Source organism: Apteryx mantelli, chromosome 9 (assembly GCF_036417845.1).
Source record: "Apteryx mantelli isolate bAptMan1 chromosome 9, bAptMan1.hap1, whole genome shotgun sequence".
Lineage (NCBI taxonomy): Eukaryota > Metazoa > Chordata > Aves > Apterygiformes > Apterygidae > Apteryx > Apteryx mantelli.
The window spans coordinates 21,551,942-21,579,031 of record NC_089986.1 but is presented as its reverse complement, the minus strand read 5'-3'; the positions used below and the strand labels follow the sequence as shown (position 1 = coordinate 21,579,031).

At 41.6% G+C, this 27,090-nt stretch overlaps 1 protein-coding gene across 3 annotated transcripts; it reads right to left on the bottom strand.

The window, feature by feature from the left end:
- Positions 1–340: 340 nt before the first annotated feature.
- SERPINE2 (serpin family E member 2) lies at positions 341–25,189 on the bottom strand. Of its 3 annotated transcripts, none has more exons than XM_067301467.1 (10): positions 25,095–25,189; positions 11,279–11,554; positions 9,967–10,086; positions 8,577–8,804; positions 7,418–7,615; positions 3,861–4,059; positions 3,608–3,708; positions 2,545–2,631; positions 1,894–1,977; positions 341–1,015 (listed from the first exon to the last, which is right to left on the bottom strand). In XM_067301467.1, exons 2-10 carry the CDS (start codon positions 11,532–11,534, stop codon positions 978–980), a joined length of 1,311 nt encoding a protein of 436 aa, XP_067157568.1. In that variant the 5' UTR covers positions 11,535–11,554; positions 25,095–25,189; the 3' UTR covers positions 341–977. The 3 variants fall into 3 exon arrangements, with proteins under 3 accessions (XP_067157568.1, XP_067157569.1, XP_067157570.1); XM_067301468.1 differs by having other exon boundaries at positions 9,967–10,083; XM_067301469.1 differs by lacking the exon at positions 9,967–10,086.
- Between the last annotated feature and the right edge of the window lie 1,901 nt (positions 25,190–27,090).

Sequence of the window (27,090 nt, the reverse complement as noted above, 5' to 3'; positions counted from 1 at the left end):
CCCGCACAAAGCTGAAGACATGCAAATGAACATATAACCTACATCACAGGAAGTTCAAGGAAGAGCCCTGAAAGAACACTTCGGTGTTCTTACTTGACACTTTTAGTAATAACTTGGACACAGCAGACAAAGAATTTGATCTTCAGGTACTTAATCTATGGATAATTTATCCAGAGCAGGAATAACTTAGGTAGAAGGGGTAATCACCAGCAGGCCATGAGGAAAAAAAAAAAAAAAAAAAAAGACAGCGTTCTTTCAATTTAGAAGAAAGTTTCAAACAAGTACTTCATAGGAATCTGTCCCAAATACTTTTCAGCACATCACTATCATCCACAACATGGACCATTCATAATGCAGTTTTATTTTTTCCTTTGTACAAAAACAAATATAAAATTTAAATCCAATAGAAAGTGTATACTAGCAATGACAAGTTTACATTACAATAAGACAGGACAATGCGATGTGTATCTAACACCACATTAGTTAAAACTCAGTGATGCATGCACTATATAAAATAAAAATTGCTAGAACTTTTAATCTATTTCTACCAAGAACAGCCAGGTACCAAGATACTCAAGAACCAAAAGTAATCTTGATAGGCAGTATCTACAAAATTAATCCTTTTCCACACACAAGAAGAAACCAACATTAATAGAAACGTTTATCATTCTTTGTTAAAATCCTCTCACAAAAGCCATACATAAAATTCTTAGTAGATACAGAAAAAGCTCAAAAAGTTTGCTAGCATAGGTAACCATTCAGTAGTTTAAAGACTTTTAGACATTTCAAAAAGATATTGTAGTTTTCAATCTGTATTTCTGCCACAAAGCCAGAACTATGCTGACTCCTTTTTCAAAACCTAGCCAGTGGTTAAAAACTAGTTCTTGAGTGAAGTCAGAAAGTAGTGTACAAAATATTTAACAGAACAGGGATGTGTCACATGAGTGTTTACTTCTTGAAGAAAGTCTATTCCACATTCAAGGTTTGTTTATTTGTCCCATAAACAAGACTGTACCTGCAGGATAAAATGAAAACAAGGATTACCACACAGAGTCTGTAAATACAGTTAAGCTCCTCCATGAAAGTATGAGGTTTAGAGAGCAGTCCAAGCCACTGTGTCAGTCCTGTCTAGCCTTTCTGGAGTTTGTTAGTGCTGACCAGGCAGCAGAGCAGCAGCGTACAGGAGACTAGGAGCAGAGAAGCGCACGTTTGGGGAGGAGGCCAGCTCATCGTATTTCCAGCCAGAGACAGAGTGCTTTTGATGCTCTGTGGAGTCTCAGGATGGGGACTGCTGCCAGGAGCCTACTCTTCTCCTAGTACTGGCAGCTGCAGCTTATTCCCCAGTGACTAGCATATCTATTATCCAGATGTCAATGCAAGAAGTAGATGAGCTATTCAATGTAACTGGGTCAGCTCTACTCTAAGAGACTCAATCCATACTGCAGAGGAACCATAACCATGTTTGAACACATACACATGCTCACAGCGGGCTGGGGCAACACTCTGGAACTCTAAAACCCCGATTGCCCTAACACTGTTTTATTGTCTTTCAGAGAGTCTGCTTCTACTCACTAACTCACCATCAGCAGCATGAGGATAATTCCCATTTCCTCTGCTCAGGGGCGCTAGGAGTATTAAAAATAATGGTCTGTACCCACGAACCTGCCATGCTGGTTTATGTAATCTCTAATTCAGTAGCCAATACTTTTATTTTTCCCTGTTCTGAGTTGTATCCAAAAGAAAATAATCTGGTTCTAAGGCATAAAAATATACCTTTTTTAAGCAATAGTTATTTTGTAGCTTCAGGCTTCTCTCATTTGGGAATTCTTTTGACTCATTCACATAGCTCATACTCAACTTCTATACAAAAAAATACATAGAAATACTGCTTACCTGTAGGATTGTGTCGGATGAAAAATACGAATGGCCTGTCTACTATGAACCAAGGAGGGGATGACCTGGCTATTAATATTGCAGCTTGCAAGAAAAATAAGATTTGAAGTTAGACAAAGGAAATGCCCTAATACATTATACACTGTATCAAAGTGACATTTCCTGGTATATATTAGAAGTTTGTACAGATAAACACCTAAGATGTACCAGTTTGGACACACTTAAAGCAACACAGGTCACACTATTTCCACAGGTCACACTATTTCCATAGGAACCATAGAGAAAAGCAGGAACCACAAAAAGCTGCAAGCAAGTCTTGAGTTGTCACACTGAAGGGATGTAGCAGCTTATTCCTTTTTTCCCCTCCTCCCCCGTAGCCTGGAAAGCTTTAATGGTAGCCACAGTGCTAGCTGTTAGAAGACACTTCTCTAGAGAAGTAAACGTGTTTATACTTCCTAGAAGATACAAAATAGATTGATCAAGATTATTGTAATTTCTCAAGAATATCAAAATTTACCATTAAAAACCCCAACTTATCTGAGTTGAAACAAGATCCTGCAATGGTCTCCAAGCAGACTGTTTTTGCTTAGTGATATAACCTTCAACATCATTATTCTGAGATCAGCAACTGGCAGTATAGTAGTTGCTTACTTGTTGCTGCAGAAGCTTTGGTTCCATCTTCACTAACTTCAATTTTTGTCTTTTGCAGAACATGAGATACATGAAGACCTTCTGTTCCTAAAAAAACACAGGAAGAACAGCACTTTCAGGCAAATGAACAGTTAAAGCACCTTGTAGCTAGCAGAACTACACAGCTGATAATAATGGGTGCTACAATTCTGCTAAAATCCTAAAGTTGCAGTGAAGAACTGCATTAGTAGTGCTCTTTGAATATAGTCATTAAATTTATAATTACAAAAAAGGGGGGGAAAAAAAAGCTATTTTACTCCCTTTCCTCATTTACTAATTTTTCCTTAATGGTTTAAATTTCAAGTATCCAGTTACATTTAATTTTAATTACAGAAGTTACTGAAAAAATATTCTATCTGAATTTAAGTTACACTCCCATTTATCTCACTGCTGGAGGAAGGGGGATGGGGACCACACTTAGCAAAACATCTTGCTTCCAATTAACACACAAGAATTTATTCTCAAATTACAGGTTAGCCAGAATGAGGTGGGGTGTTTTAGGTCTGTTTTGTTTGATGGAAACAGAACAGAGGTAAGAAAAGCTCACAAAAGTCAACACCCCATTTTCAGGGGCTAATATTTACAGCTCTGTTTTGGTGCAGTCCCTTAAACTGGGCATTTAGTCTGGCTGTTTCTTTCCTGCAGCTCAAGACAATTTAAACAGTTGAACACATGCTTTTGCAGAAAAAAATTAAATACTACAGTTGCTTCTTCAGTTATGGTTCAAGTAAAAATCTCAGTACTGTTAGAAGCCCTGCCATAGATTTTAGACAATGCTTGAGACCATCAGATAGTAACATCTAATCATAACTTAAGAAGCTGACCAACATGATTTACTCCTGCAACGCAATACAAGGGAAAAGATATTACAGTGTGCACTACTTCAATGGAAGTGGTAAGAAGCCACATTTTGCAAGGTTATTCAGATACAAAACAGAATTTTGCTCTGATGTGGTGTGTCATGGTAATATTTATGCAAGACAAAGGGACAACTGCATTGATAAAACAGCCCTGAATAACTTACTTGTTATTTTTGCAAAGTTCGCCTTTGACTGGTCAAACATATCTGTAATACCAAGTGCTTTCAGAGGCTCCTTTAAATCTGTTTCTGCTACTGCTGTAAATCTAGTTAGTAAAAAAGCAAACAAAAAAAAAAAATCAAAATTATGTAGGAAATCTGCTTTAAGCACTCTATTTCTCCTGTATTCGAGGTGGTATACATTCACCTATTCCCAGAAACAGGCCTTGAAGGGGAAATGGATATTACTAGTACTTACTTGGGTAAAATAACCTGCACTCTTTTTGCTACCATGGTTGTCATCCAGCTTCCTATTGTTTTCGTGCTGATGTGGGGAATGATAGCAGAGAGCGGCGTTGTGCTTTCCGTAGGCAGAGCAATCAACATGCTTATCATTTCACCATGGTATGGCAATTCAATTATATTATACCATAGCTCATTTGGGGTACTTGTAGTGCCTAAAAGATAACAAGCCATAATTACTACAGCCTTCAATCTCCATTTTATCTTCAGATACCTACTGCTATAATAAAGTCTGTTAGGAAAACTTTGCCCATATCTTGAAACAGACTGTAAAAAAGACCTAAGACAGACTATTGCCTTCCAGCCAGGCAACCCTTCAGAAGTAGCATGGGGTCTGTACAGATGTTAGTTTGACAAAAAGCAGGAATAGGAAGTAGGAAGCATCAAATATTAATTTGAATTTGATATGCATATTATTTCCCAGATTAACCTCATCAGCCCACAATAGTAGGCCAGCTACATTAGAAGTTACCAGGTCTGACTCAGCTGGGATCTCTACTTTTGATCTCAGCTGTTGCAAAACTAATCGGAGTGACAGTCCTGCTTTTTTGCTTTTTGTTTCTCAGTGCTCAAATTGAGGAGACCTTATAGGCAAGTGCTTTTTCCTCAAAAAGTCATTGGAAGAGCTTCTGTTTCAAATAGTCCATTACATTTGCTTTAAGATTCCTCCGCATCTTGCAGTTTCTAAGCTCATTTTTCCCCCTCACATTTCACCAAGACACCTCTTGAAATTTACAGGGTAGACAAGATACAGTGGCACATAGATCCTGCCCTGGAAAAGTTTAAGAATCACATGTTGGGTGAAGAAACATCAGGCTGTTGATTCGAGCTTAATCAGAAGCATTATTCTTGGGCTCAGAAATAATCATAGGTAAGGACCAAGTACAAAATGGAACTGGGATTTGTCTGAGGTACAGCAAGAGACTGAGCTTATCTTGAAGTTTGGTCAGGTACATATGACAGAGTGCTGAAATACCTTGACCTTCTCTTCTCTGGTCTCTTACAAATAAAGATATAAACCTATGAGATAGCTGTCAGCCTTGGGGCTTTCTGTGTTGTTGATTTGGTTGTGGGAGAGTTTGGGGGCAGGAAGGGAAGGGTGGGATCAGAGCTTTTTTAATTGGGCCTGTCACGTAACTTGGTAACCAGTTTAGTGTTATTTTGGCTAGACAAATCAGAAGTTCACTATCACAAGTTTGCAACCACAAAGAGCACTATGCATTATATAAACACTTCTGGTGACATACTATTCACTGCATGCAGTAATGAGCAGCAAACTGCAGCTGCTGCATCTGAGCAGGCTACAGTTATAATTAGCTTCCATACCACTTCAGACTAAAGGTAGTTCATCTTCACCTTCTCTTCTGTTTGAGGTAGGGAGACATGAGGCAGTTATTCCTCTTTTCCAAAGGGGAACAGAGCTATAGCACATTGCTTAATAAGGATCACATTAGGAAGCAATTTTAGTCTTTCAGCAGCAGTGAAGAGCAGCCTGCCTATGCATTTTGGGAGCCTTATCAGAATAGGAAGGAGATAACAACCCTTCCATGAATTAGAGGGAATGGTGAAAACTGTCTTTGAGCAAACCCACTCTTCCATGTTCCCTTTGGTTACTGTGGGATTTTTGGCACGCGACCAAGCAGCAAATGCTTTTTATAGGAGTTTCAAGTGAAAACTTGATGGTCGAACTGCAGACAGGGTTTTTGGAAAAGTCTTTAGATAGCACTAACACCTTACTATGCTTCCCCTTTCCCCATCTTAGTCTGCACTTGTCAGCCCAAACTGAAGATTGATGTCCTGCTGAGAAATTTAATCTTGTTGCCAGGGCCATGCAACTTGCCTTGACTGAGTTCAGACTGATAGATGACCGGTAAAGCTGCACTTAATGAGAGAATGTGTCAAGTTTTCCAGTTTGATTATTTCCTTTTATTGTAAGAGTGGTTCTCAGATTTTGGCCTACAGATAAAAATACTGGTTGCATACATTAGCTATATGAATGTGACAAAAGATAAACTGGCAGGGAAATATTGCTTTCCTAATCCAATTCTGCCATACACACTATCGTCATTACTGTTGAGATAGCACAAATGAGCTCCTCTTCACAATCAACTGATGGGATTTTAAAGATGCTTAAGATGTTTATAAAATCTTTTAAACTTAAGGATTCCCTTTGAAGCATTACAGAAAGGATAAAAGCAGCTCTGTGGTAGGATATCTAAGGATATCCCACCTAAAACAAGTCCTAGTTCAGCATAATTTCCTTTACTCCTTTCTAGCCTCATAGTATTTCTAGCCTTAATTTATACCAAAATAATGTGGGTTTTCTTTTAAGCCAGCATCAGAATCAAAAAAACAACCCCCAAAAAACTCAAAACCTACAATAAGCTTTAAGGTAAAAGTCTGGCTAAAGATTGCCTTAAATTATGAACTTCACTGAAAGTCCATAGATGAATAAAAAAAATATATACTGAAGCAGGGGTCCCAACACTTTAAGCTGTCATCTTTGTGAGAAGTTATATTTGCTCTAGTCCATATACAGTTTTCAGTCAGAAAAATTACAGCCCTTTACAAAAATCTACTAGATTTGCTGAGCACTACTGAGTAAAATTAGGCATTTATAAGCAAGTCAGTGGGTCTTTAACTGCTTTTACTGGATTTACAGAAAGTTACATTTCTAGGCCTATTCTTTAGAATAAGTTTAGTACATATGGAAGCAAATTACAAACAGCACTGCTCTAGTCTTGGAAGGACACAAGAGAAGACATTCATAGATCAAAACTTTAGTTTTACTTTGACCAATAAAATCCCCATAGACCTACAGTAGTGAAGCCCTGAAGCAGTGTCAGTCACATCAAGTTGCTTTGCAATTCTCAAATGGAATTCAGGCTGAACCTCCAAATCTCTCACTTGTAACTCAATTTGAATTTGAGGAGCAGCTTCACAGCTGGAGAGATACAGTCAGCATCCTAACCCTGCGTTACTCAGGCTCTTCCTCTACTATTGATTGTTGAAGTTCCATTTCCTTATATAATGAAATGGAGCTTCAGTCTTGTATAAATTTATTCTTCTTTAATTAATAAGGGTATTAATTGAATAATCAATCCAATCTCTTTTATATACAGTTCATCACTAGATAAACTCAACATTCAGTTTGTCGGCAGTTTTTTGTTCTCTTAAATATTGATTTTTCTCCTACAATAAGGCTTAGGTGACATGCAAAGTCTTGGTGTTGGTACTTCAGACTTTTTTTTTAAAAGACACTAGGATAAAGTATGTACTTTGTCAGAGTGTTTGAACTTAAGCAACTATTAAATAATTTGCACAGCAACCTCATCCATACCTCAGAAGTTTGAGATACTTGTGTAAGACTGCAAAGCTTCTAACATTAGCCACAAAAAATATCATTAAACAGTGCATACATACTGAACTCCTTTTTTTCAGTTTGAAGGAGAAAGCAGACATTTTGCAAACCTTCTTGTGTATTTTAGAGTGGAGAAAAATTTTTGTGCTTACCACAGCGGAAGATAGATAACTGGGACAGCATAGGAACTTGGTAGGTCTTCCCATCAGCTCCATAAAATGGACGTTTCTTTGTATTTTCAGGTCGAAATCGTGATTTCCATAAGCCCTTGAAATACACAGCATTTACCAGAACAAGTCTGGTCAAACTACCATCAATATCATCTGGAGCTACAACTTGATCAATCATACCTAAAAAACAGTAAGGACAGACTGAGCATGTGCTGTCACAACACCAGCCAGCTGATCGCAGAGACAATTAAAGCACATGTTACCTCAGGCTTTTTAATCTTTGAATGCATTCTCCCGCAAGGAGTTGGTACATTTGGGGGTAACAGTTTCAGCTGAAGCAGTTTTGCCATTCATGTACTGCTTATAACATTGTCTACCATGTCACCAGCTTTGCATAGCAAAGTTTGACACCCTCATTTTGCATATACCACATCCAACACCATTAGCATCATGCTCCTCACATCCAGGAGGTACTGGTTTTAATTCCAAGAGATACCAAAGAGTTTATCTAAGCTATGAATACATTGTAAGAAAATCTCTGGTTTAACATATGTAAGCCTGACAATTAGATGCCAAAAGGCTTGAAACATGAAGAGTTCTGTCAAGGCAGTGTTGATTAAAAAACTTCCACTAAACATGACTCCCTAAGAATACTGCCACATCTTGCAGGATTTTAGGGTAATAAGAACAAAGGCTGAACTGCTCTACAGCTTATTAGAAATCAGATTTGAGTCAGGAGTTTGCACACATCTTGTGTTTTAGAAGGCATAGCTCCAGGAGAATGCTGTTTGGATATCTTGTAGGTTGGCAGAAGGCAAAGAATACTAGAAGTTCCCCTGCTCCCACGGAGAGCAAGAAGGAAATAATAACCAAAAGACCTCCAAAAACCAAAAAAGCCACCACACACCCCTCAAGGCAGCCAGGCAAGCATATTTGCCATGGCAGTGGGAGGGTTCCTGGCCCGCTGGCTCTAAAACACCATGCCTGCACACACACAAGCCAGCTTAAGAACACTTTCCAGCTGCAGGGCAGAGTCTTTTCCTCCCTTCCTATCTTTTCTCCCGTATTTTCCAATTGGATCTGAGGGGTCTCAGAGATGCCACTTAGCAGCCATGCACAGAAAACATTCACTAATACTCACCCCTTGTTTCATTTTTCACCCACTGGTTAATGGAATCACATGCTGCATTTGGGTCCTCAAAGTCCACGCTCTTGACACTGCACTGAAACACCTCTTTGTTCCTTGTAACAAAAGGCACTTCCATTTTAAAGCCACTCTTTGCAAATACTGCATTAGCAATTGTAACAATGTCTTTATTCTTTTTTGAGACTATGAGCCTGTTTATCTTCTTTAACGCTTTACCAACTCCTAGTTGGAAAGAACAGCAAGTTTAATTTAGAATAAGATGACAAATGAACAGTTTTTATTCAGCTATTAATGACATGAAAGGTCAGACATTTAAAGTGCTGGGGTAGAATAAAAAGGTCAAAGCAGGCATTCTGAGAGAGCTTACAGTACACCCATTTCTGATCTCTCATCTGAAGGACACTACTGTTCCCAGCAAAAATGTTACCTTCACCATGACGTCTGCTCCCTGCCTAGCTGTCTACACAGACTGCTATGGACAATATTGGAGATAAGACCAAGTCTTGATGTGGTATTACTAAGCACACTCTTCCAAAATGTATTTCATGCTGTATAAGCCCAGGTAACTTGTCAGTTATATGCCTGTGACAAGACAAGTCAAGGCCTCAACCTTCTCATCCATGGTCAACAGGCCTGAAGAATTACACAGGTGGTCCTGAGCCTCAGCGTAAGGCAAAGGTTGTTTTCTCACCATCCTTCCTTTCCATTTACTAGAGAATAAAGGAAACAGGATTTCTAGAACAACTTGAAGTCAAGTCTTAAGGCCAGGACATAGTCATTAAGGAAACTAAATCAGCTACAAAGCAGAAGTCAGGCCCTCAACACATGAAGTTGTCTTAAAAAAAAAAAAAAAAAACACGCAATGGGTTCCAATGCTTACAGTCAAGGTCTTCAAGATCTGAGAGCAGCCTGTATTAACTACTCACTAGCCCCTTAACTGCATAGGAAGGAATGCATATGATAGCATAGAAGAACTGCTATGTTCATCATACCCAGTTCTCCCAGTTGTTACAGCTTATGAATAAGGGTTTGTCTACCCAGGGAAGCTATTGCCAGTCAAGCAATTCAATGTTCAACCATTATACTGGACAAAATCCTTGGGTGACTGTTTCTATAGCAGTTGTCAGTGGGCTCCTTGTTTCCCCAACTGCAATTTAGGCAGAAATAATTCCAGACTATTTCCCCATGTAGACAAACTTAAGAGATAATAGCTATATGAAGAGAATAAAGAAGTTGAGAAAGTTATCCTCTTAGCTGCATATCAGGGAAAGCCTCAGATGGCTTTGCTGTTTATAACATCATGAATGCTTTAGTAGTACTCTTTGCATGAAGTTCTACATGTTCACTCTCCATTATTATGGGCAAATTCTTCTGGTGAACATACCATAACAGAGGTTCTCAAACTGTATTCTGTGGACCACTGGTGGTCCACGGAGCACTTGCTGGTGGTCCGGGGAGAGCTGGCTGGTCTCATGATGCTGGCTCTCCTCCTTGCTTCCAGCTGCTAAATTGCATTAAAAGACAGCTAAAGATAGATTAAATACTTTCCAACTAATACCTTTCCAAAGAAGCAGTTGCTGTAGTTGCCAAAGGACTGTAAGGCAATTAAGAAGAGCAGAGGAGGTCTGTGCAAACAGAGGTAGCATCCCATGATAATCTCTATAGCAAGGTACTGGCTACTAAAGAGTTTGAGAACCTCTGTGTCTCACGGCTAAGATGAGAAAATGTTCAGGCCAAATAAAACCAGCTGATATAACACTTCAAAATTTTTGCAAGTACTTATATTTTGAGTACTCAAATGCTCTTGGAGTTCGTTATCCCATGAAGAGATTTCAATTCACAACATTTAGATTTTAATTAAGCTGACAAGTCATTTAGCTGTGTTTTAAATCCAGAACCAAAACAGCAAAGCAAATGAAGACAGGACAACATGTTATATGATGACACTGCTCAAGAATTAAAAGTGTACTTACCTCTTAGAGGGTTTCCTATTCCAGGAAGGAAGGTGGAATGCTGGCACTAAGTTGTTAAGTCTTGCTGGCAAACACTCACAAAAATACTCGGCATGCAAAGCAAAGCAGCAAGAACCTTCAGCCTATACCCTCTAGAAGGGCAGACATTGGCAGAGGAATATAAACCCAGATGCATGCAGTGTCACAAACAGAGACAAGCAGAAATGTCTGTTTCAAGAAGAGGGCACTACAAGAACTAGAGATTCATGGATCCTGACAGCAGAAACAAGAGAACAAAGCTGAAGAGCAAAGTGAAAGCATCAATTATATGGTTAGAGTTCACATTGTTTTTAAGTGACAGTGAGAAATATTCTATTGCCCTGTTATCAGAATCACAAAGGCTGTTTAGTAAAGCCTGAAATGGGATACTACAACCTTCCTACATAGCACTGGCACTGGACCTCCATCCACTCCGTTCTGGGAAATCAATTTGCAAGGATGAGAGGGCAGTTCCAGTTAGGGCCCTTAAGTCATTAACAAAAGCTGCTTATAAGCTAATTCAAGTGTATTTAGATGTCCATACTCAAACCGCCAATTAACTTCCAGAAGTGTGACCTTTTCTTGCTTTGGTAAACAAAGCTAACTGGCTTATATGCAATCTACCACACCTTGAAAACCATCTCAAAGTACATGAGGATTCTGACAAAAAAGCCACAAACCCAAAAAATCCTAGGAATCACTGACCATTTACGCTGTATCTCATCATAGTTGTCAGCTGCTTCTTTGTCTTGCCATCAGCACCCAGCTGCAACACCCCCAATACCGATGCAATCCCATGTGGAGAAACCACAACATTGTCCTGAGGTTTAGTTTTCACTATCTGATTGAAGACCTGGATTCCAACATCAGAGCTCAGTTCCTCCAGAGGATAAAAACTGAACTGGGAACATACAGATGTTAAAGTCCCAAGAATAAAGAGAAGTGGGAAGTGCCAGTTCATGATTCCTGGTTGAAAGTTACCTGTAGGAGAACAAGAGGGAAAAAGTTAAGCCAGCTTTCACAAGTATGGCATTTTTCTTTTCAACTTATTATTTAGCTAAAGAACAGACATATCTTAGCACGTATTCTAGCCACCATTTGCATAGTTCTAACAATAGGATTCATACCTGCATTTGACTACTACTAGTATTTCAGGTTGAGGGTTTTCCAGAAGCAATGACAAAATTGCTAAATATAGGCAAGTATAGAAGGACAAAAGCCACAAAGTTGGCAGACTTTTTTTAAACCAAGTTCAGTTAGCTTTGTTTCAGAAAAATGGAACCTCAGATTTCTATATAAGTTACCCTTTAGGATAAGTTAGTGCTAACATGAGTGTTGTGGTATGGTTCTTTAAGAAAAGGGGATGCACTGGTACATGTCATAGGCATTTTCTGCAATGAACAGGAGCATGTATACATATGCAAACAGACCTTCTGTTGTGGGAACTTGACACTTGTGTAGAATAATAAAAAATTAGTTGCATAACTGTAATTTTTTGCAATAGAAAAGAGAGCAGGAAGATTTTTTAGAGGTTAAGTTTGGATTTTAGCCTGCACTTTTTCATACAAGAAAATTCACCAGTTAGTAATATACAGAAGGAAGTTCATATTCAAATACGGCCAGTCTTCATCTGCAAATCTCAACATGTAACAACTCAGTATCATTATTCCTTCCATGTGTAGGAACTGAAGCACAAGCAGCAGGAGCAATTTTTTCAGGACCTCTCAGCAACTGAGTAGAGAATTGAGCATGAATCCTAAGCAGTAGGTAGTATTTATCTGCTAGACTATTTCCTCCCCATGAAAGTGTATTTATCCCCTTTTTTGCTTGCACAAACAAATACTTAAAGGAATAGTCATGAAATAATCTATACCATAAAGTTAGGCAAGACAGCCATTCTCTTTGCAGTGCACCATTTCCAAAGCTCTCCCTGCTCATCATATTGAGAAATTAAATCACAACATTTCACAACATTTCAGTTGTACATTTCAGGAGCACTGACTTCTCTTTTCAGGCCTGCAAGCAAACCTGTTCCCCAACTGAGGCACTCCAAGAGAGCACTTAAGCGTTAGTCTTCCAAATACATTGATGAGTCAACTGGTTACCCAGTTCACTGAAGGCTAAACAGGCTGCAGAAGGTATACAACTAATTAAAATGCCATTTGTATATTACATGCGCAAACTAAGAATAGGTCCCTCCTCCCCTTGAACCTTCTGATCATAATTGCAGACTTGCACTCTGGCACACAAACTACACCAGAGCTCAGGCCAGCAGAGACTCATTCAACCAGAGAGAATATTTCAATTTACACTTTATTTCAACAGCCTGCCTCCCACTCATAAGTAAGGGTATAATGCACCAAGAAGCTCTGCCATTGCATAGCCTACCTACGCTGCAAGTCAAACCATGCTGGAGCACTCGATCACCAGAAAACCAGCTGGTGTTTTTATAAATTCATTTAATCATCTTTTAATAGCATGTACTTTAACTGTGCTAAAAGACTTGAAAGTAACAAATTCAGTATTTCCATTTTTCTCCAAGGCTCTAACACTTCAGGGGACACCATTTGCTGCTGTAGCACAGAAGAAACCAAATGCTGAACATAAAGGAATCAAGAAACTGTGAGATGTCATTCTCCCTCCAACCCAACTGTGTTAGTATAGGTGTGACCAGAGGAATTTGTGGGACTGATCCAAGTTATGTAAGGAAAGCCAAAAAGCTCCCCTATAAAGCTAAAAAGGCTTCCTATAAAGCAGGTTTACAGCCCTCTCACTAATTAATCATCCCACTAATCTCCTCCTACCTCCCCAAGCCCTTTCAGAACCACTCAAGATTCCTTCCAAAGCAGCCCCATCCCAGCCATCAGCTCCAAGCCCACTCTGAAAAATGAGCTGAATCTGACCAGCTGCAGCTGATAGAAGCGAAGGGAAAAAATACAAGTTTAATCTGACCACACTAAAGTAGGTTACATGAGTCACACTTCCTAGAAAGTCTTATGATTTGTCCTTGATCTCACATTAATGGCTAGAGCAGGAAGTAGGCATGGGAAGGACCAGCAGCTTGACTAGGAAAGTGAACTCGTATTCCCTGTGGTTTTTCAGTAAGGAATGCTCTTGGAGTTTTGATACTCATATATACAAGCCACCTGAAATCTCAAGTTTTGCTTCAAGAGGGAAGAATTCCTCCTTCTCCCAAAGAGCAGCTATACACAGTCAATCATGCTTCCTTGTAGAAAGCAAACATGGCTGCCACTCAAAGATAAGCTAGGTTTTCATTTTAAGTAGTGGTACATGTGTGCACACACGTTTTTAAGAGAGTATTAGTGTGGTGACTATCTCTTCTTCCTACAGAGAGGAAAGAAAACTAATACTTAATGCCAGTGGTAATAAGACTTCAACCATTACCTAGTATGTTAGCAAAGAACAAAAGATTCTTAGGTAGGCCTACTTAGACACAAGTGAACAGTTAATGGTGGTGCCATACAGCCTACCACACACAGCAAATGAGACCAGCAACAGTCCCAGACCACAGCACCGCACAGACCATACCATTCAAGCTGCTATTTGACCGTTCTGCTTTGGACTGTGGAAGTTCTGCCCAACCCAGCCTGCAAACCAGAAGGGATTCAGACATTTTGAGTACATCTACCCTTGGCATGCTAGTCAAAGTCGGACATTTCTCTTCTTTGTCTTTACACTACCACAGTATATTGCAAGTCAAGTTTTCTACTTCAGTGGTGACAGGCTCCTTCCAGACTGAAGATATGCCAGCTATGAACAGCCTTGCATTTTCCCAGTGAGATGACTGAAACCTTGTCAGAATGCAGTCATTGACTGTGCTCCCACAGCCAGTGCTACAGGATTTTTCTTTTTCTTTTTGTTTCAGTGAAGAAGCCTATGACCTCCTGTACCTGGTTTCCCCAGGAAACTGCATGCTTGCCTACCCTCTCACACCTGCCATGCCATTAGAAAGGGTTGTTCTCTATTTCAGAGTACAATCTCTAGCAGATACCTACTAAATAAGTGAAACAAAATTCTGCAATGTTCTGAGCATGGGAAAGAGTAAACAGCTTTTAATGCGAGTTAAAGCATTTACTTCTTGGCCCTGTTATGCCCATTGTGCAGCATAACCAGCTAACTGGGGAGCTAATTTTATCTTTGAGCAGAAGTGGCATTTATATGTTATTAATGTTTCTGGCATGGATTTCAGTATATTCAACTTTTACACAGTTCAGTAACAAGAAGTGCATTTGCATATCCTGAAAGAAAGAAACAGCTTAAGTACAGTGCAAGGAAAAAAAATCTAAAAGGATGCAGGATGTGTAGGATGGAAAACACAGTTGACCTGCTATAGAGAATACCAACGAGCTTTCAACAAGCTTTCATAACTCTGATGCTAAAAACCTCAGTGATAGTTAACTTTTAATCTAATGCTCTAAGACAAAAATACAAGCTAGGTATTTTTGTCTATGACCCTTGTATTTTTACAATGTTAATGAGTAGGTGTAAGGTGTATAGGTAAATCCATCTACATGTATGTAGGTTTTTGCAAGATGCTGGACTAAAACAAAGTTCTCTCTACAAGGTATCTTACCCACTTTAGATTGAGAACTTGCAGGAAGGACAACACCACAAAACTCAGACTTGTATATACACACATTTCTTTGGGTCAGTATTAGTATTTACATTGTCTACTTACAAAAAGGAGAAATTTATTCCTCATGCAAATCCAATACTTAACCTTGATGCTAAAGTTTCCACACAAGATGAGAGCATTATGCATCAAGCTGCATGAGACACGCACCTTGTCCACAGCAAGTGTACCAAGAACACCATTACTCCATCTGCCTTACTGAACAGCACCATACTGAGTCCTATACACCATTCTAAATTAGTTGTTACAGCCCATATCTAACTCCAAGGCCTAGCTTAAGATGCTGTGCATTTTTAGGCTCTTAGTCCAGTCAGGTACACAGCTTTCTTTGAAAGGAAGGAAGGGAACATTGCAGTTGGTCATATCTGCACCAGCCTATTTCATGAGATGAAATGTCTTCAAGCTATAATCTCTAGATGACCTCGGTCTCTGCTGGCATTGCAATCAGCTAACCCTCAGGTATACCAGACAAAGCACTCAACTCTCACTAGGCTCAACTACTTAGATCTCCCACATAATGCATATTTTTTGATTTTGACTGAAGTTATTATGTAAATATTCAAGTCAACAAAAAGGATACAAGGTTTTCAGCACACATTTACTAACTTTGGTACAGAAGCACAGGCATATTAATACTGACTGTTTGATCTGGGTATAGAAAGACATCTGGTGGAGCTGGTAGAAGTTTTGTCTTCAGCCCCAGGCATGAAAAGCTATTTGAAAAAGGAGATTCTCCCACATGAAGGAATTAGCTTATGAAGGACTCTGTCTTCAGAGAGCTGTTCCACTCTTTCGCAAGGAGAGGAACAAGGGAAATTAGTTTGGTTCAAGGTCAGAGGCAAAAGACTGAGCTGGAAAAAAAACAACCACATTTAAAACACAGGTCATGAGCTGGAGGAAAAACCTATCTTGGATAGTCAATTCAGACTAAAGAAAATTTTTAAAGTAGATTGAGAAGAAACAGTGAACTGTATATACATTTCTAGGTCTCCATATCTACTGCACTAAGTACAAAAGTATTTTAGAATCCCATGAGAAGTCTCCAAATGTTGCTGTTGAGGTGATGCTTCAAAATAAGCTGTAAGCTACAAGGCTCATTCCATCTTGCAACTGAAAGATTCTGCCAGTTCTTTGAAGACAGATCAGGCATAAGTAGGCTTAGACACTGGATTTCATTCCTCTGAATAGTTGTAACCGAAATAGCAAACACAGCTAAGTATCAAGTAAAACCAAAAAGCAGTCTTGCAACATTGCAGGTCTCAGCTGTAGAGCCCCCAAAAGCTTAGAGCTCATGAGCCCAGCTGGCATGCACTGGGCAGGCAGCCTGGGTGTCCAGAGAAACTCAGACTGGGTCAAGCTATCAGGGACTTCTCAGAGTCTGAGATACTGTTGTTTTCTTGTCAGTGCCATCTGTGCTAGTAATTTAGAGGTCTTATTTCAACTGACATGTGAGCTCAAAGGAAGTTGTTTCACTTCAGGCATTTAACTAACTCTTTCCAGCAGGACTGAATAAATACTCAACCAAACTTGTTAACAGTTGTTTAAGGAGTTGGCTGAGCACACAGCAATTGTTTCTTCAAAGCAATGAATGAGACCACTCCGGCTGCAATGGGAAGGTCACATGCTGGGTCTTGTTTTTCAGATGATGCACACTTGACGGCATATTAAGAAACTCAAGCCTGTTGGTAAGCTTTTCCTCTCCTCCTCACAGGTGTTCACAACTCTAAGTCTCTTATATTCCAATGCCTTCAACCTCAGTCTCCCCTCCTATGATGCCTCTTGGCCTCTGCTACTTCTAAGGATGCTTTCAAACTTGGAGCACCAGGACCTATGTTCTGAGTGTAAATGTGTTCAGAAGTGGCTTCCTTCAGTAAGCAACACAGAAGACAAACCAGAACTGTAAAACGTTTGGTCTTCCCTCCAGGTTTTCTAGTACATCCTCAGTGTTGGCTCTTTCTTTTTGTCTAACAACTCCTTTCAGTGTCACCTGCTTTAAAGCAGCAAAGTAAACAGATCCACCACATATATGCACAAATGAAAATATACATGCTATATGAACATGTCAGGTCACAAAAATCTAACACTAGAGACTTTTTACTAAATCTGGAATGTTTAGTACATCTGTACTTACATCTTAGTGTTACAAAGATAGGATGATTGCTGGCTTTCAGACATTTTTAAACAGTTCAGTACTCATACTGCTTATTGAAGAGAAATAACTGCCAATGACACAAGATAAATGTGCCTTATACACAGAGTTAAGCTGGAAGATTTTTAAAGCACTTGGTATATTAAAGATATTGGTCCAACTTCAGGCATTACAGTCAACTTTGCACACAAGTGCAAAGAGCACAGTCTTGGTTCTGAGGCTCTTCTCTAGCCACCTTAATCCTTTCTCTGCTATTTCTAATTCTCAGTTCATTATTCCATTTGTGTTTGTTTCAAGATGGACTGTCTCCATCTGGAAAGCCTCCCTTTCAGCTTTGTCCAACCAACTTCCCCTGCCAAAGGGAAATTTCCCAGTAGAGCTCTGACTTGTAAAACTGGCTGGCCCCAGATAGTAACCATCTCTTTGTCCAAGCAGAATTCCCACGTGAACAGAAAGTTAGAGTTTAATAGTTCTTTATGAAGAGCCCTGACCACCACTTCTTGGGAGTTTCAGTTTAGCATGAAGGACAGACAGACAAGCTCCACTTCAGACTTCCTGTAGCCTCACAGTGTCTCCAGTTTATAAGCCAGACTGCTTTTCTCCACAAGTATTTCTTTTACAATGTTTACATTGTAGTGGTTAACTGCACTACATGAAATGTGGTCTCCATAATACTAATTAATAGAGACAAATTTCAATATCACTAATTGAGCTGTAGCCATATTACAGCTGCATAAGCACTATTAAGAATTTAAAGAATGTATTAGATATACATAAATGAGGGGCATAAGAAAAACAAATGATACATAAATTCCTAATTAAAAACAGCCAACTTGTGTTCTGCTTCATGAAGTAAATATACATTTTGCTGATAATACAAAGCAGGGGGGTTATGAAGATTATTCTGGGAATTTACAGTTCTATCACCATTTTCAAATTGTATCCATATTCTCTCATTTGGGAGGCTCAACAACTATTGAGAAAGTTTCTATGCATTATTTACTTCTAAATTTAAAGTAGAATTTCTAAAAACTTCTTTAATCTACCTGATACTGTAAGACTTGACAATAGATCTTAAAGAGAATTATGATTTTAATTTACTGATGTCCCTTTAATAACATGGCTTTGCTGTTCCCAGGTTCTTTATGCAGCATGGTTATTTTACCATAATGAAGAAACATCATGGAACAGTCAGCCCATCATGATTAACGCTGCAGAACCAGTTTTCCAAAAAAGATGCAGCACAGCAGTGTTTCACAACATGGGAGTGAGGCTATACTCTAGTATTCTGGACTTACCCCAGTAGAATGAAAGACGGTTCAAAGATTAAAGCATTTGCCTAAGACCTACCAGCAGGTCCATAACCCAGCTTCCTGCATGAGATTTAGTGGAAGAAAAAGCCTAATGGAACCAGAGTTCCCACATTTACTATACATTAATAATGCTCCCTATACAAGTACAAGTTCATTAAGAACCAAAGGCAAATCTACAGGATTGTAAGCTCCCATTAGTAAGGTACAGGATATTTAACTCTTTGCTAATGGGCTACATGAGCACAGATTTATAAAGTCACTCCACAAGCTGTGGAACTAAGAAGGACTGTTTACTTACCAATTTCACCACCACCTTCACCTTATCCCCTACTTTCCTACAGAATTTATCTGCCTTTCTTCCTGGAAGAAAACAGGAGGAACCCAGTAGCCTTTCATTTTCCCTTGTTACAAAATTGCTGTGACATCAGGACTCAAACTTCTGCACTCTTGATAGAAACCTGAAATTTGTTCCTTCTGCCCCCAGATAAGTTTAATCTAGTGGCCAAGCACACACGCCCCATTTTATACATGCACCAGGCTGAGAGAGCAGAAATAGCCTTGTGCAGAAAGGCTCCATGAGAAGTAGCAGCTTGGGTCTGTGTGAAGATCTATGCTTGCAGCTGACTGAATATTGAGCACGCTTCCTAGTACACATCCTTCTTTCTCTCCCTTCCATATCAGGAGGTTTAAAATATTAATACTTGACCTAGAGAACTGTCAGGGAAAAAAAATTCTTTATTAAAAATAGTGAGAGTTAGGGGCGCAAAATCAAATCCTCAAACTGAGGGTGAAAGTTTCAGTGAAGCTTTGACAAGGCATGCAAGCTGTTACATAGCAGAAAATAGGCAGTTATTTGTCTTCAGATTCTACAACCTTTAGGATTAGTTTACCCTTTAAAGTGCTTTTCTTTGCTATTAAACAGCCCCCTACCAAGCCTAGTTCCTATCATTCCACATCCTAGGGTTCAGCCTGGGTTTGCAGCATGAACTGAAGACTGGGTTTTCTATGTAACAATAATACTTCTATACTCTGAGAAATTAAGAGATGTAAGGATATCTCAGCTAGCATGTTAGTAAGTTTTAACCCATTTTTTCCTTCAAAAGGTAAAGTTATGGTTGTAACGATGTTGGTAGTTTTATACAGCTACCCAGCTGTACTGTATTGTATTTTGTTATACTTTTATTTCACCATAAAAGTAAATTGGAACAACTCTAGTACTTCTGTTAATCATAAAAACTTTTGTTTTTATACAAACTCATTGATATCCAAGGCCTGAAACTTAACACTTTAGCTAGGGAATGTTACCATGAGACTTCCTTCTGACAGCAAGGATTGAGAGAGATCAGGAATGCTATTCTGACCATTTACTTTGTGGTTGGAGATCTGCCAAAGTGATAGGTGACTTCCCTTTGTATTTTTAAAAGTCATACTGTACTTTTACCATGAAGAACTTCCTATTTACAAGTGAATTTTTAGAGCCTCCGGTCCCAATCTAAAATACTAAATCAAGAATAAAGTTCTTAAGTGTAACTTAACCAAGGATGAAAATATTTAAAATTCAAGATGAAAACAGACCCATTTCCTGAATACAGGATAGCTTCACTGACACAGACCTGAGTTCACAGAAACTTCAGACACTAAGCTAGATGCAGCAAGCATTTCTCAAACATATCAGAAGTTAAAGGTATCAGAGTTTAAGTTTACCCACAAAGAGGATATGGATATTTACTTTTTCCCTTTACAGCATACAGACATTTTGTTATATTCATCCTTATCCCCTTCCCAGCTTTAGAAACAGGACCAGCCAGTCACAAAGGCATCAGAAACCACACATGCTGACCGTGAGGATGCAGGAATGAGGCACTGTTCTGGGACCCTAACTTATATTCAAATAGACATCTCAGTCATCTGCAAGAACATTCTCATTAACCAGTTAAAGAACATTAACAGCTATTAAGAAAAACAACTGTATTTAAGACAACATACTCTTCATTCATCTGACCTCGGTTCTGTAGCCAATTAATCCCACTAGCTTTACCACAGGTTTCTGGAAAGGCAAGACCTGAATTTCCATTTGGGGGGGTGGGGTGGGGGAGAACTGAACATGAGCAATGCACAAAAGTCCTGGGAGAACAGATCATGACCTGGTGTATTAAACCATCTGATTCAGTTCAGACAGAGATCACGGGCTGGGCTGTGAACTGCACTGGCCAAGAAGCCTCCACGCGGTCCATCACTATTTCTGTAATGCAGATGACGAACCTCAGAGGAAGTAGGCAATTAGCTGGGACAAGCAGCCTCTTAAACTGAGCTGCCAAAGCAGCTGGAGACCTCAAGCCTGCTTCACTGCTGAGAAAGCAACACGAACTACTCCTTCTGCAAGACTGGGACACACAGCAAGATGACGACACATAGCTAAAAGGTAAACCCACCAACTTTTACATAAGATTTCTCAAATATCTTCTTACTTCACATTCTTAGGTAAACAGAAAGGAAGAGGAAAGATTACAGGTACATTCAGTTCTCCTCTTGCTTTTGTGCCTGTAACTTGTCAGTGCCAATGCAAGAGTTTGCCCCCTCCTACTGGGGGGAAAAAAAAAAAAGATAAAATAAAATTACACAAAACACCCCAAACTATTCCTCCTCCTCCCCCTCCAAACACCCCCCCACCCACACACACACAACCTTGGGCCAACAGGAACTTGCAATTCAGACCAGGCAACACAGCTGTCACAGAAGCAGAGGAACATCAGTAAATAATGCCACATGCTCTTCTGCAGGAATAGGTGTTCAAGTTATTCAATAATAAGAAAAGCACTTAGGAAGAAAGCAAACCTTGGTCAAAGCTACCCAGCTGAAGAACAATTCTATCATCTGTACATCAACTGAAGTAAGAGAAGAGATTAAGATATGCCAAACATTTCTCAATATTGCTCCACAGATGCTAGTGTAATCTACAGCTTTAGCTTACGAACAGTCTGTTGATGACAGACATTTCTCACTAACAAATGCAACAGCTTTTACCTGCACTCTGAGGTCACTACATACACACAGCCTCGAGTCTTCAGTTCAGGACTTGCAGGTTATTTGTCTTGTGATGTAGTTGCTCTCATGGTCACCAGAAATTAAGAAATAAAACCTCAGGCTGCTGCTTCTGCAGTCCAGGAAGAAGAGAGAAGGAGGCTACCTGCAGCATCACATTGCTGACCACGATCAGCAAGACTGAGATTTCTACTTTAGAGAGATCAATTCACAAGATGGATATACCTTCATATTTTAAAATGGCTTGGTGACATATTTAACAGACACAAGCATAGGTTACCTCAAGATTTCAGCTGCAAATATAAGCAAAATGTCTTTCTGGCTATTAAAGATGGACATTGAACCATGGACAGTTAAGACACAATAACTGCCAGGAATTGTGCGTTTCAAAGACACTGCCCTTAAGAAGAGGTGCTAAAGCCTAAATAAAGCATTTCTGTTAGCATTTAAGTGTATTTCAAGTCCATCATAAGCAACTTGATAAACTATGGCCCAAACTAGCATTGCCACTAAAATTGTCCCATCCTCCTCCTGTCCATGGTCACTGGGTCCTACTTCAGCAATGACCTTCTCCTGGCACTGGCAGGAATATTTGTGTAGCTGAGCAGTGAACTATATCAGGACTAAAGAGGCAGGAAAAGGCAGAGCACAGGACAGCTTCTCAGCACCACACCAGCCTAAGCATCTATGTAGTTATAGCTGTGGAATGTGGTCACCTTTGCTTTTCTATTTCTGGTCTCTTCCTATCCCATCACTTTAACCCCCAGCAGAGGGGACACACCTGAATGTGTACATGGTTGAACATATTAAGCTTCCTCATACTTTCACAGATGAAAGACTGAGTTGTTTCAGAAAAGCATTTTTTTTAAATAATTTCCTCATTTGTAACGTTAATCTTGAAGTTCCTATGTAGGAGGTTGGCTCTTCCATAGTAACTGCCCTCCAAAGCTAAAAAGAGGAGGCAATTCTGTATATCACTCAACCTGCTTATTCAAAGCTGGTTTATGGTCAATATAGGCACACTGAATTACATGCTACTTACAGGCTGATATTTCAACAGTGACTGCTGTGGTGTGACTTACAAGTCATGTTTTACAGGTGATTGGAAGGATGCCCAGAGGCATACAAAGATGACAGCACCCAGTTAACACTTTATGGATTAGCGATGATTAATCCATCTTTTCTGTCTTCCTGTATGTAAAACCTTCGACCCTAAAGAACAGTAGAATCCAGTTAGCAGACCAACTAACTGGAAGTGTTTTGATGATTAGGCTGGATTTTCCCCCTAACAAATATTATAAGAGCATGCCTCTCATGCATGCTTGTGATTAAGCAATCCAAGCTGTCTAGACAATCCTAACTTAAGATTCCAAGAAGAAAAATCTTCCACCCAGTCTCAGCTTTTTCAATCATGAAACTGCAATTGCTTACCAAGAATCAGGAACAACTACTGGCTGCCTGAGCCAGGTAGATACTGACCCTGCCGCCTCCAACACAACACAAACCTAGCTACAGCTCCCTCTAAACTCCACCCTTACCACAGGGGGGATGCAATTCATATACATCTCCCTTCTAATTTCTAGCAATAGGGTGAGGTGGCTATTTTTATATGCGCGCACACACACACTTAAATCTGGTCTAAAAATTGCCCAGTGCAACTTAGTGCCTTCACTGTTTGACATTTTTCTGCCTAACAGCATGCTTGTTAGGAAGCTTTAGGACTGGAATTCACTTACGCTGTGCAATTTAGAGACCTGTACTAAAAGTCTCTCCATACCACTAAGACATGCTATTCTCCTGTTGTCAATGACAACACCAAGTAGGAGCCTCAACATTTCTGTATACACCTTTAGATGAAATTCACTGCAGATTTCTGCTGTTTTCTTTTTGCACTGACATGAGTTTATTTCATCTCCCACATGAGGTACATTGATCTGTATATAGGCAGTTCTCTATAGTGATGGTCATATCACCACCATCCTAAGCAAAGAGTAGATTTTTTATTTTTTTATAACAGCCAGATACCTAGGGAGCAGATGCAAGAGTAAAGTCTAGATAAGCAGCTTTTCAGCATCTTAAGAACACCGTCAAAGTTTGCTGACAGATCATTTGACATATAACTCGTCCACAATTTTTAATTGTGAACTAGCATCCATTACACAAAGTTTATTTCCACGCCAGACAGCTGCTCTTCTCACAGGTTTATCAAGCGCCACAAAATGCTGAAACATCTTGTATACATTTGAATTCATGCATGTAATCATCCTGCCTTTTTACTTGTGTTGGTCTTCACCTCACACATTTTAAAGGCTCATTGATCACTCAGCAAGCACACAGCTGCTTTTTTGGATTGCTACTACATTTCTGCAGATTCTCCCTTTTTCCAAGCTTCCTGGCAGTACAGCTGTTCACACCTACGTACATTTTGTGAATAGTCACTACAAAAACAGGTTTCTAATGAGCTCCGGTGAAGAACTGGGGTAACACGTTACTAAGTGCTCACTCAAGAGAAAGTCAAGCGAGAGGAGGAAGTCATTTTTCAATGCAGTTAAAAGAATCAGTCAATCAGGTTTCTGTTTCAGGAAGTTGCTCAAGAACGCAATCAAAACCACAGAAACTAAACTATGTAACAGAATGATATGAAGGTATGAGAAAGGGAGGTTTATACTTTGAGCGGGTGTCCTGAGCTTTAGGAGAAGTCTGACATCGCATTTTAATATCTATTTGCCAGCACAGTGGCATCTCCACAGGTTTTGTTTGAACGTGAAGGCTCCCCCGGCACTGCACAACACTGAGCCGAGACATCAGAAACCGCTTTAAACAAGGAGCAACAAACCCTCTGCTGAAGCGTACGCAGCGCCTCCCAAGCCCGCCAGGAGCGAGGGCAGGAAGCACGCGCCCACATCATTCACGAACCCCCCCAAAACAAAAGACAGAGCCACGGCTTCAGCTAAGCTGCTCTCCGCCTCAACGCACGCCCGGCACCACCGGCACTACCTAAATTCTGCTCCAGCAGCCCTCCTGCCCCAGGGCGCCCCGGGGCTCCCGGGAAGCGAGGCAGGCGGGGGCACCGGCCGCGCGGCACTCCCGCCCGGCCGAAGCGGCGCTGCGCGCTCGCCGGGCGCCCGCGGACGCCCCTCTCCCCGCACAGACCCGGCTGCTGGTGCCGCCGCCGCCGCGCGGCTGCCGGGCGCCCCGCGACCCGGCCGCTCCCCGCCTCGCCTCGCCTCAGCGCGGGGAGCGGCTGCCCCGCGGCCGGCACCCCGCGCCCTCCCTCATGGCGGGGGAGGGGGGGGGCTCCAACGGCCGCGCCGCCTCGCGCTCCCTCCTCCCCCCCTCTCTCTCTCTCTCTCCCGCGCTCACCTCCCCTCGGCGGCGCAGCGCGGCGCGGACTCCTGCGCACAGCCCTGCACACGGCGGCTCGGCCGCGCGGTGCCGCGGCGCCCGGCGTTTATAGGGCCCGCGGCCCGCCCCGCCCCGCGCCGCCCCGCGCCGCCCCGCCGCGCCGCGCCGAGCCCCGCGGCCGCGCCGCCTCGGGGCAGAGCTCCCGGCCCGGCCCGGCCCGGCCCGGCCCCGCGGAGGACATGGCGCCCTGCGGCGTGCCTTGCCGCGCGGCACGAGCCGGGACGGTTAACGCCGACCGGCAGCCCCGGGGACAAGGCATTGTGGGGGGGGGGTTCCCACTACTGATGGCAGAAACGGGGCTCCTGCAGCCCCAGACGCACAGGCCCTCCGTTGGTCTGCTAGGGCACCGCGCTCGCTTGTGGACTCGTCCTTTCTGCGTCTGTTTCCCCCCCAAATTGCACATGCACAGCACAGTCCGGCTTTGAAACAGGACAAATACGTAATAAACCACATCTTTTTCCCTCAGAATTTTGGACTCTTTTGGATAAAAACCATCTCCCAGCAAGCAGCAGCGGCCCTCTGAGGGCTGGTCCATGGCCAGGCACCAGGATCTGCTGGGTGCCAGGCTGGAGTATCCCGGGATCTGCCAGGTTGGAGCATCCCAGGATCTGCCAAGCGCCAGGCTGGAGTATCCCGGGGTGTGCTGGGCGCCAGGCTGGAGCATCCTGGGATCTGCCAGGTGCCAGGCTGGAGCATCCCAGGATCTGCCGGGCGCCAGGCTGGAGTATCCCGGGGTCTGCATCCACTGTGGCGACCAACTGCTCCTGGCCTCAAACGCTGACCTGGTTCAGTTCTGCTCGTTTCATTTAAAAATGTCCTATTTTCCCCCTCCTGACATGCTTCATGCCATCACTTCTGAAAGAGGGGTCCATGTCCTTTTTTTTTTTTTAACCCTTTTGCATAATGATTATCACACTCTTTCTTAGCGGGGACACCTTTTGAGTGCCAGTTTTCTCTCATGAACAAGGGTGGATGGCGGTGTAGACCTGTCAGATGTCTTGCCCGACAGCTTAGCATCATGAAAACTACATGGAAAAAATGTTGCCAAGTGGTTTCGGTAACCTTTTGGTACAGTTGGGCTGCCAGAAAGAAGGCAGAAGGGCCAAGCCACAGCTAGCCAGCTCTGCAGATTTTGAGGGCAGAAGCCTAGCTGGAGGCCAAAGACCTGGGCCACCACGCAAGCCCCCAGTGACCTCCAGCTTGATCTGAATCCAGACTCTGCAGATGCGCACTTTGTAGGCTGTCTTCAGGAGAAAAAGCACTGATAAGGGAAGCTGCCTTCCAAGAAATTACTCTGGAAAGATGCTCAGTTTTGTCTACACCCAACGGGGCAGCACGGTGCCAAGCCTGCTGGTAGGAAGCTGAGGAAGTACTGCCAGAAGGCAACATCATCCCTTCCCTTCCTTGTCACCAGAGTATCCCACCGCTGTACACCGAAGTTGCAGTGGGCAGCCACTTCTCCACCAGGTAAGAAATCACTGTTTCTTCTAATTAATGAATCGTCTGCTGTGACCAAATTGCTACCCATTAGACAGTTTACTAGTAATGCTTTTTGGAGGGATTGAGGTATCACACCTATTATTTTGCACCAGCAAAGGATTTGTTTGCGGAAATTCAAGCAGCAGGGAAAACTAGTTGAATTCAAGAGTTGTGGTGAATGCACCATATCTCACTGGTGCCAGGAGAGCAGTGCTGTCCTCCCCCTTTTCCCCTGCCACCCTCTGCTTCCTGGGAGTCTCCAAGCCTCACCTGGCTTGCCAGCAACGTTGCTTGCCAGGCCCTTTGGCGATCCATCTCAGTCTGGCAGGGGAAAAAGAAAGAAACCTAAATTTATTCTCTGAAGTAGCCTTCTGAGGGGCTTAATGAGTGCTGAAGCCAGTGGAGCTACAAAGGGGAGAGGCCCACGGCAGCCGGGAGCACGACTGGCTTGCACTGCCGTAGAAACGTAGCCACG